Here is an 11,509-nt window from a genome sequence, read left to right as displayed (position 1 = left end):
AAATTTTTACACTCGCCTTATTTTCGAGTTCAAGTTCCGCCACTGTTGTAACGTATTATCTAAGTAGGGTGGAACAAAAGCCTTTCGGTTAACAAATTAATCTACAGACAGAATTATTTTTTTGTATATATGATAAAAGAATTGATAGATTTTAATTATTTTATTTATATTTCTACGATTAAAATTTCCCTCTTTTGAAAATAGTAGACGAGAAAAAAGAAAAATAAAAAGCTCATCCTTTTGAAAAGAAACCTAGCCAAGCTTTCTTCTTTTTAAAAAAAGACAAATTAATAACAACCTAAAACAACAAAAATCTTGAATCTTGATCCAAAATCACACCCACAAGCCCCTTTTACCGGCAACCATGTCTTCCGTATCCCTCCTTTCCCGTCCACCACTCTCCTCCGCCATCCGCCACCGTCACCACATTTCCACCACCACCTTCACCCCACGCCGTCATCTCTCCATCAAATCCTTCTCAGCCCCAACCCCAGTTCAACCCTTAACCCAAGACGACCTCAAAAAGCTCGCCGCCGATAAAGCCGTCGAATACGTTAGCTCCGGCATGGTCATCGGCCTCGGCACCGGCTCCACCGCCGCCTTTGTCGTCTCCAAAATCGGCGAACTTTATTCCTCCGGTCAACTCACAAACATCGTTGGAGTACCTACTTCAAAAAGAACATATGAACAAGCTTTATCATTAGGTATCCCTTTATCAATTCTTGATGATCACCCAAAACTTGATCTTGCAATTGATGGTGCAGATGAAGTTGACCCTGATTTGAATTTAGTCAAAGGCCGTGGTGGCGCTTTACTCCGTGAGAAAATGGTGGAAGCTGCATCCGATAAATTCGTTGTTGTTGTCGATGATTCGAAACTTGTTTCGGGTTTAGGTGGAAGTGGATTAGCAATGCCAGTTGAAGTAGTCCAATTTTGCTGGAAGTATAATTTGGTTAGGTTACAAGAATTGTTTAAAGATGAAGGTTGTGATGCTAAATTGAGATTAGATGATGATGGTAAACCTTATGTGACCGATAATATGAATTACATCGTCGATTTGTATTATAAGACCCCGATTAAGGACGCTTGGGCTGCTGGTAAGGAGATTAGTAAGTTTGAAGGTGTGGTTGAACATGGGTTGTTTTTGGATATGACTACTGCTTGTATTATTGCTGGTAAAGATGGTGTTAGTGTTAAGTCTAAGTGATAAAGTTGTCGACTTTATGTAAATCGATTCTTGTTTTTTCGTTAAGATGAATGTGTAACATTGATGAGAGCATGTTGTTTTATGTTTCTATTGTTAATGTATCAAGATAGAGATTTATTTTGTGTTTTGATTCGGGTACTTTTTCGTGTTGGCATAAGAGCAAGTGATATAATAAGTTATGCTGAAAAAGTTTACAAGTTTGTATCTTTATGCTTGAGTTTATTTTGATATGGTCATGGCTTGGTAGTTGTTAGTCGATTTGTTCTTAAAGAGCGACTAGGGATGGCTAATGGAGTCGATATTCATTTTGGCGAACTGTTGCAGGTTGTTGGCTAGGTGTGCTTAACTTTGGTATCAGTTGACCTTCTTTTAAGGTATAACCCAAAATTGAACATATACTTAGCACATTGACTAGTAGACTTAAGAATCATGATAATCACTGGAGGCCATTAATAACTTTACAAAGCAATACTCCCACATAAGTATATCAACAATTGCCTTGAATCAGGGTTGAGATTAGGTCCACAGGAATCTTGTCACTCATCACTATCTGTTAAAATTTCTGCCACCCTTAAATTCATTTATTTATATTTATATTTTATACTTATTTGACCGGCAAATAACTTTTAGCTAGGACCATCATCTAAAATATCTTGATGCTATTTCCTCTTGTTACCGTTCTTGTCATGAACAAGAGTTTGTTCAAACAGAGTATATGTGACGGTAGATACAGACAATACACTAAATTGGCTTGTTCAAACAAAACATATACAATTTGCCAATAAATATAAATAATGATGGTCAAAAAAGCTAAACATTTCCCCCTTTGTTTACTGATAAAAACAAGGCCATATATAGTTTGTTTTCATCGAATTATTTGTGTACATGTCTTTTTGTTACCTTGTACCAATACCAATATATATTACCTGAAACAATAATAATCTTGCCAATTCAGCCTTCTATTACTATCTTGTTGAAGTTCTTCGATGGCGAAAAGTGGTTCGAGTTTTAGCGTGTCCGCAGTACCTGTAACCGTTTTTGCTCATTTGTTAGTAATATCAATTGCAGCCCTGACTCTAGTTTGGCTCTTAAAGTTCCGTGGAGGTTTCGCTTTTAATTCCGAGTTTCATAAAGCCAAGATATTTAATGTAAGTTAACGATCATTACTTTACGTACATGAATACATATTCTGTTAGTGAATCAGGTTATTAATAACTTGGATTAGTGTATAGGAGTGCATACTGTGTGTACTCGACTTTTTTTAAGGCATTAAACCTGCAATATATTTGTTTTTATTTAATGCGTCTTATTATCGAGTTTGATCACCATTAACCAGTTACCCTCTGGCCATTTGTCAGAATTGAAGGCCATGTGTGTAGGCAAAGGCTAAGAATTAGTGTTTGTTAGAGCATTCAACTTTTTTACCTTTTAGTTTTCGGTTTTGTGTTTTGAGTTACAGTTTTGCTTCGCGTTTTAGTTGTCAGTTTTACGTTTAGCATTTCAGTTTTCAGTCTTTCGTTTCAGTATTCTGTTTCACGTTTCAAATCTCAATTTCGCGTTTCACGTTTAATTTTTCAGTTTTGCATATCAGTTGCATAACTAGACACTAATCCTTGATAATTTTATAACTTCGTGCAGTTGCATCCGCTTCTCATGACACTTGGATTCCTATTGTTTTCTGGAGAAGGTAACATATATACTTTACCCTAGCTTTAAATAATGTTAGAAATTAATCAATTTACTCATAGCTAAACGATAATAACTATATGTGACTCAGCTATCATCGTGTACAAGACCATACCGGCAGCACGGAAATGGCAGAAACTAGTTCATCTGATACTGCATTTTATCGCGCTTGCTGCTGGAATCGTTGGTGTTTACGCAGTTTTCAAGTTCCATAACGAAAGTAACATCCCAAATATGTACACCCTGCATTCCTGGATCGGCTTATCAACCATCTGCTTATTTGCTTTCCAGGTTAAAACTTCACATATCTATTGTTTTATTGATATTCGTATCTCTTAACCTCTTTTTTTGTTAAGTTTTTTGCTGACGTGGCAACAGTAAAAGAGGCAGCAATTGCCATCAATAAGATGGCGGATGAATAAAATAGCAATAATCGGAAAGTTTGATACACATAATCAATACGCACAATACTTCAAGATAAAATAGTGGACCAGATATTTTTTTTTTCGACAGGTGCAAAAAGTTAAAAATTTGAAAAAAAGAAAACGGGGGCAAATGTCAAATTTTAACATATAAATACACTGAAAAAATTTGGGTCGTCGGGGGCGGACCCTTCGATGGCCCGCCCCTGCACACAATAAACTTTGAATCATAGCTCGATACATCTAGACACACGTCGCTTTAAAAAAATGCAGCATCATATTCTTTGTTAGTTACAATGCTTCGATAAAAATGTGTAAAAACTGCTTATGATGGCTTGCAGTGGCTACTTGGATTTTTTTCTTTCTGGTACCCGCGTGCAGAACCAATGAGAAGGGCTAGAATGCTGCCATGGCATGCCTTTTTCGGCATGCTCATTTTTTTGATGACGATAGTGACGGTTGAGACCGGGTTGACCCAAAAATTCATTTTTCAACGCTTACTACGCAGCCAAGAAGCACTTATCATCAACTTTACAGGATTGTTGATACTTCTTTTTGGGATGTCTGTTGGACTAATTGTTATCCTTCCTCGGAGAGTCTAATCAGTGTTGTCATTATGTGCGTGATCATTAACGCGTTCTTTTGTATCGTTTGTATTTCTTAATTTACTTTCGTTCATTTCATACACGTGTTATTCTAGTAATTGTTATTTTAATAATTGTGCAATAATTTGTGTCGTGTATATGTCTTCATTAACTCGTTTATTTAAATTATCAATACTCGCATCCTCGCACAATAGCAACCAAATGGTTCGTTAGAAAGAAGCACAAGCAATCTTTGTCACTGACCCACAATTAAGGTAATTCATTGCATATGTTCTGCTAACTAATTTATCTTTTGGATAAAAACAAGAAGCTTTGTGATAGGGTCCAACATTATTTGTGTGAGGCCCACTTTGCAGCCCGATTTAAGTGGGTCAAATGGACAGCAGCCCAAGTAGAAGTTTAAGTAGCAGATGGAAGTATCAAGAGTCAGTTGCATAAGAATAAATAGTTTTGGTCGTGGGTTTAATGGGTTATCCATTATCAATGATCATGGCTCCATATCATGCATGCATACAATCACGTTTCCCATTTTATCTGTTGCATTATTATTGTTAGTGTTAGTAGTGGTAGAGCATGTTTAATTCCAGTTAGTTATTTCCAATTCTAGTATAAATTGTAATCGTCTTTTGCATTGAGAATATATCAGAAAATTTGCTTCAAGCATTGTCTTTTCTCGTCTTTATTTCTAGGGAGTTTAGCCGACTCGAATAGGCTTCTATCATTGGTGCTTTCATTGCTTCATCATGCCTCCACGCCAAGCCGTTCCCTCCTTCGAGGAGACCATCTCCAATACCAACCAATCACTTGAAACCAACAACCGATTAATTACCAATAACAACCAATTGATCACCACCCTTGTCGAAAATATGAACAAGCTGATCCTCTCTTCTCAAGCCACAAATGACAAAATTGATAATCTTACACACACAATCACTACCCAGTCGAACACCACAAATTCACATCTAGATTCCCTTACCAAACACCTCATCAACCCTGTTGTGATTTAGCGCACTTTTAAGACCCGAGAAATTAATAGAACAATTAAGCAATAAATAAAGACACAAGGATTTACGTGGTTCGGCGTGAGGCCTAGTCCACGGGCGGAAGCAGAGATGAATTTTACTAGCAAATATGGCAAACCCGAGGTTACAATGTATCACTCTAATCTAGGCTCCGAAAATACTAACAAAGTATTTGGACCACTCACTAGATTATAACACTTATCTCGTAACTCACTCGTATAGAATTTTATTTAACAATTCTATACCCTCTCTATTTCCTACACTACTCCTCACAAGAGTTATTATTGAACTCTTTCAAGTATGTGTTTTTGATATGAGATTTTGTGATGGGATGATCACAAATGCAGTACAAGTCTTTCTTTTTATAGAAGAAAAAATGGTTGGTGAAGGCTTGTGTGAATCATCAAACTTTTACATGGCCATCTTTTGTTGAATGAGAATATGAGCCACAACAAACATGTGGTCAAACATGTTGGTAGGTGCCTTCCAAAACAACAATGTAGTTGACTCCTTTTTGATTTAATAATTCAGCACACATCTTACATGTGCAAATTATTCCACCGTCCAACAAATCTCCACCTTGGCGAACATTCCATTCCTTTGCTACCCGTTTTTAATCTCTGCTTCCTATCAGCCCTCTCGGGCTCATCACTTTCTTCGAATGCCAACCAAGTCCAAACAATGTTCGAACTTGTTTGTAATAACTGGCTTAGTCAACATATCTGCTGGATTATCTGACGTACCAATCTTCTTGACCATTATAACTCCTTTAGATATGACTTCACGAATAAAATGATACCGTACATCAATGTGTTTGGTTCTCTCATGATACACTTGGTTTTTAGTCAAATGTATGGCACTCTGGCTATCACAATGCACCACAGTTTCGTCCTGTTGCAAACCCAGATCACCAACCAAACCCCTCAGCCACTTTGCTTCTTTCACAGCCTCAGTCAGAGCCATGTATTCCGCTTCAGTTGTCGACAAAGCAACCATCGATTGTAATGTTGCTTTCCAACCAATAGCACATCTTCCGAGAGTAAAAACATACCCCGTCTGAGACCTTCTCCGATCCAAATCACCAGCATAGTCTGAATCAACGTATCTGGTAACATTAGTATTACCACCGCTATCAAATACTAAGACAATATCAGTTATCCCTCTGAGATACCGAAGAATCCATTGCACCGCTTTCCAATGAGCTTTCCCTGGACAATCCATATATCTACTCACCACGCTTACCGCCTGTGCAATATCCGGTCCAGTACATACCATAGCATACATGATACTACCCACAGCACTAGCATATGGAACATGTGACATATGCTCCACCTCCTCCTCAGTTTTCGGTGACAACGCCAATGAAAGTTTGAAATGTGCAGCAAGTGGAGTACTAACCGGTTTGGAGTTTGTCATAACCCGTCCTTAACCATAAGAACGAGTTAGATAACGTATGATTTCATTGCGAGGTATTGACCTCTATATGCGATATTTTTAAAAGAACAACTGCATTTATTTTACATTACAAACCATAACTCTTATGTTAATACAAGCTTTAGACAATATAAAGATGATTATCGTTTAGCGATAATCTTATACTTACAAACTTTACATGTGATGATAACAATACGATTTCTAGCATATTTTACATTACAATTCCTCGGATATGCAGTTTTATTTTTGACACAAATATGCATACTCAAGATCTTGCTTAAATTCAACATGTTGCAGCGGAAGCTTTTAGTTATCACCTGAGAATAGACATGTTTAAAATGTCAACATAAAGTTGGTGAGATATAGGTTTAATGCCGGCAGCGGTATAAATATAGACCACAAGATTTCATATGTAAACATTTTAATAAAAATATTCTAAGTGGTTGAGCACTTGGTAACCATACTTAACATTTAATCACGTCGCATATTCCCTTTATTATGAAATCTTACTACACCGTACCAAGTGTAGTCACGAAACGAAGTACTGTGCAACCGTTGAATACTGGTCGTCCAGTCCGGTTGGGGTTGTCAGGCCCGATAGATCTATCAACAGGATTCGCGTTTACAATACCGCTGTAAATAATAGTTACCAAGCTACAGGGAAATATGCCAGTGGTACAACTCAACGTAGAATATATTTTTCAGTTACTTGTGTCCATAACGTAAAACATAAAATACATGTATTCTCATCCCGAAATACTTAGAGTTTAAAAGTGGGATTATATACTCACTTTTGCCTTGAAGATATATATATTTTGACTTGGTCTCCGGTTGATATCACGAACCTATCCATATATAATATATCAATATATTTTTATTTTAAACAATCGTCACGTATGTATACTTATAATACTTTTAATGTCTTCTTAGTCCGTAGTTAGCAATTCAATTTTAATGGTTCATATTTAGGTGTTCAATAAATAAATAAAACCCCCATCGAAATAAATAAAACCCCCATCGAAATAAATAAAACCCCCATCGTATTTGTATTGGTCGGGATTAATCTTGACCCATGGTACCGTGTTGTCAAATGACGTGTTGCGTACATAAAGTACCGGTGTTGTCAAATGACGTGTTGCGTATGTACATGAGGTCTTATGATTAATCTTCTCGTGTTGTTTACGGGTGATCCTGAAATATATAAAATTAAATTATGAGTACATATATATAAAATATCATGTTATTTTAGAAAGATATGATTTATTTAATTTTTCTCCAATTATTTTCGTGGCTAAACTAGTTTTGGATATCCGATCTTGTTTTGGTCATAGTTTCTTCGTTACAACTCCGTTTTCGTTGGTTCAACTTGCCACTTCCTTGGATCGAGTCCTTCTTTAAGAATATGAACTGTAAATACCTTAGTTTGTATTCGAAATCACAGGTCATAGGTCAAATTTTGGTGAAACTTATGAAGTTGATCATTTTCCGTCATGTAAACAACCTTAAATGATTATTTTTCTAAAAATACCTATACTTTGAGTTAAATCATGAAATTTTTATGTGTTATCATATTCATAGTAAATATCAATTTTCCAGAGAATAAATCTCCAATTCAAAGTTCAAGATGGTTTTTAATTATCCAACCCAAAACAGCCCCCGGTTGCACTCCGACGTCGTAAATTCAGTTTTTAAGGTGTTCTTTGAAAAACCAAGTTATACCTTGTTAAATTAGCATATATTTTGATATATTACAGGTCTTGAAGTATTTTAAAAGTTAATTTAGAAGGATCTATTTAGTTTGCAAACAAGTTTGAAATCATTCAAACTATGTTCTTGTTGTTAAAATTGTATACCATAAAATAAGATAGCTATATATATATGAATTGAATAAGGTTATGAACAAAGTTACTACCTCAAGTTACTTGGACAAGGTTGCTGTAAAAGAGGAGTAAAAACCTAGAACCAAAAGAGTGGTGGAGTTGGATGAAAGATTGGAAGTAAACTTGTGTTCTTGGAAGGATTCTTGAAGTGTTTTTGTAAGGGTTTTCTTATGGTGATTAAGTGATGTTTTTGAAGCTAGATCTTCATGGTTGTGAGCTGAGATGGTTAAGGTGTTTAAGGCTCATAAGTGTGTGTGTATTTAGCTAGAAAATTGAAGTAAAAATGAATCAAAATGATGATCCCCCCATGGTCCTTAAAAACGTGAATCAAAGGGAAACAAGGACAAGATTGTAGGTTGTTCTTTTGTGCAATTTGTCATACTTGCTTCCAAATTCAATTACCTTATACCTAGGGCATGAACAAGGGCTGGTTGGTGGTGATTTGATGTGTATATACTAATAGTAAATACGTATAGAAGCTAGGTATGATACGGGTACATGTACTCTAGATATACGTATAGAAATCTTGTGAAAACGGAACGAGAATTCAAATATAGCTATCTTTTGTGAATACACTTATATTGTTTTATGTATTTAAGTCCTTAAAAAGTGATTAAATACATTACATATACGATATATGTATAAACATTATAGGTCATAAGTATTTATGTCAAATAACGTTACGTATGGTTATCGTTTTGAAAACTTAAGTTAGTAGTTTCAAAATATACTTATAACTTATTGTTATTAATACAAAATGAGATATTACAACATTCTTAGATCATGTTAAATATGTATATATACATATATATACACAAACGTATAATTATCATATGTTATATAGTTCGTGATATCATCGGTCAACTAGACGGTCAAACGTTGTGTAAAACTCTTTTCAAAACATAATTCTCAACAATTTGGATTGCTTATCATGTTGGTAAGTTTAATTTATGTAAATATTAATCTTATAAGTATAGAATGATCGGAAAAATGCGGGTCATTACAGTACCTACCCGTTAAATAAATTTCGACCCCAAATTTTATAATTGTACCTATTTTGCGTCGTCGGGAAACAAGTGTGGATACTTTTGTTTCATCTGATCCTCTCGTTCCCAAGTAAACTCAGGACCTCTTCGAGCATTCCAACGAACCTTAACGATCGGTATGTTGCTCTGCTTGAGCCATTTAACTTCACGATCCATGATTTCGATTGGTTCTTCGATGAATTGTAGTTTCTCGTCGACATGGATTTCTTCAAGAGGAATGGTGAGGTCTTCCTTTGCAAGACACTTTTTAAGGTTTGAGACGTGAAAGGTATTATGTACTCCGGCGAGTTGTTGCGGTAACTCGAGTCGATAAGCTACCGGTCCAATGCGTTCGATGATCTTGAACGGGCCTACATATCTTGGGTTCAGTTTACCCCTTTTTCCGAAGCGTATTACACCTTTCCACGGTGACACCTTTAACATAACCATGTCCCCGATCTGAAACTCTAATGGTTTCCTTCGGACATCGGCGTAGCTCTTTTGGCGACTACGGGCTGTTTTCAATCTCTCCTTGATTTGTACTATCTTCTCAGTCATTTCGTGTATGATCTCGGGACCAGTTAATTGTCGATCTCCTACTTCATTCCAACAAATAGGAGATCTACACTTCCTTCCGTACAATGCTTCAAATGGCGCAGCTTTAATGCTCGCATGATAACTATTATTATACGAGAATTCTGCTAATGGTAGATATTTATCCCATCCGTTTCCAAAATCGATCACACATGCCCTGAGCATGTCTTCAAGAGTCTGAATTGTTCTTTCACTCTGCCCGTCGGTTTGCGGATGATATGCGGTACTCATATCCAAACGAGTTCCTAGTGCCTCCTGTAGTGATTGCCAGAACTTTGAGGTAAATCTACTATCACGATCAGATATAATGGAAATAGGTATTCCATGCCTTGAAACTATTTCCTTTATATATAATCGTAATAATTTCTCCATTCTATCTGTTTCCTTTATAGGCAAGAAATGTGCAGATTTGGTAAGACGATCAACAATTATCCAAATGGTGTCGTATCCCCAGGCAGTCTTTGGTAACTTCGTGATGAAATCCATGGTAATACCATCCCATTTCCATTCTGGAATTTCTGGTTGTTGAAGTAACCCTGACGGCTTTTGGTGTTCTGCTTTGACTTTAGAACAAGTTAAACACTCCCCAACATATGTTGCAACGTCTGTCTTTAAATTAGGCCACCAATAATGTGTCTTAAGATCTTGGTACATCTTTCCAACTCCAGGATGTATCGAGTATCTTGTCTTATGTGCCTCATTCAATATCAACTTCCTTAATCCACCCAACTTTGGTACCCAAATACGATTTGCAAAATATCGAATTCCGTCTTCCCGTATAACGAGTTGCTTCTCATACTTCTTCATTGTTTCATTTCCTATGTTTTCTTTAGTAAGTGCTTCTCGTTGAACCTCTTTGATTTGTGAGTTGAGATTCATGCGAATTTTTATGTTCATCGCTCGTACTCGAATTGGTTCTCGTTCTTTTCTGCTTAGAGCATCGGCCACCACGTTCGCTTTCCCGGGATGATAGCGAATTTCACAATCATAGTCGTTTATCAGTTCGACCCACCTACGTTGCCTCATGTTCAATTGTTTCTGATCAAAAATGTGTTGAAGGCTTTTATGATCAGTAAACACAGTGCATTTAACCCCATATAAGTAGTGTCTCCATATCTTCAATGCAAACACGACTGCTCCCAGTTCTAGATCATGCGTCGTATAATTCCGCTCGTGAATCTTCAATTGTCGGGATGCGTATGCAATAACTTTCTTTCGTTGCATAAGAACACAACCAAAACCTTGTCGCGAAGCGTCACAATATATTTCAAAATCATCGTTCCCTTCAGGTAACTATAAAATAGGCGCCGTAGTTAACTTCTTCTTCAGTAATTGAAATGCGTTCTCCTGCTCCGAGGTCCATTCGTATTTCTTCCCTTTTTGCGTTAATGCTGTCAATGGCTTAGCTATTCGGGAAAAATCTTGAATAAACCTTCTATAATAACCGGCTAAACCCAAAAATTGGCGTATCTGCATTGGTGTTTTAGGAGTCTGAGACGACCCGACCCAATCCATAGGGAAGAATACAATAACATATGATAACATTGCGAGGTACTTGACCTCTATATGATACATTTTTCAAACGTTGCATTTATTCTTAAAAGGAAAACTATCATTACATCAATATTTGACAT

The 11,509-nt window shown here is 36.5% G+C and overlaps 2 protein-coding genes across 3 annotated transcripts; both read left to right on the top strand.

The window, feature by feature from the left end:
- Nucleotides 1-264: 264 nt before the first annotated feature.
- Nucleotides 265-1,334, top strand: LOC139840093 (probable ribose-5-phosphate isomerase 3, chloroplastic). Its single transcript, XM_071830315.1, has one exon. It carries the CDS (start codon nt 365-367, stop codon nt 1,205-1,207), a length of 843 nt encoding a protein of 280 aa, XP_071686416.1. The 5' UTR covers nt 265-364; the 3' UTR covers nt 1,208-1,334.
- Nucleotides 1,335-1,454: 120 nt separating this feature from the next.
- LOC139840094 (probable ascorbate-specific transmembrane electron transporter 1) lies at nt 1,455-3,991 on the top strand. Of its 2 annotated transcripts, XM_071830317.1 has the most exons (5): nt 1,455-1,581; nt 2,163-2,355; nt 2,846-2,894; nt 2,985-3,184; nt 3,657-3,991. In XM_071830317.1, the coding sequence occupies exons 2-5, from the start codon at nt 2,194-2,196 to the stop codon at nt 3,915-3,917; spliced, it is 672 nt and encodes a 223-aa protein (XP_071686418.1). In that variant the 5' UTR covers nt 1,455-1,581; nt 2,163-2,193; the 3' UTR covers nt 3,918-3,991. The 2 variants fall into 2 exon arrangements, with proteins under 2 accessions (XP_071686418.1, XP_071686417.1); XM_071830316.1 differs by having other exon boundaries at nt 1,563-2,355.
- The last annotated feature ends 7,518 nt before the right edge of the window (nt 3,992-11,509 follow it).

This window comes from Rutidosis leptorrhynchoides, chromosome 4 (assembly GCF_046630445.1).
Source record: "Rutidosis leptorrhynchoides isolate AG116_Rl617_1_P2 chromosome 4, CSIRO_AGI_Rlap_v1, whole genome shotgun sequence".
Lineage (NCBI taxonomy): Eukaryota > Viridiplantae > Streptophyta > Magnoliopsida > Asterales > Asteraceae > Rutidosis > Rutidosis leptorrhynchoides.
The sequence above is the reverse complement of the archived record's forward strand: the minus strand, read 5'-3'. Positions and strand labels throughout refer to the sequence as shown.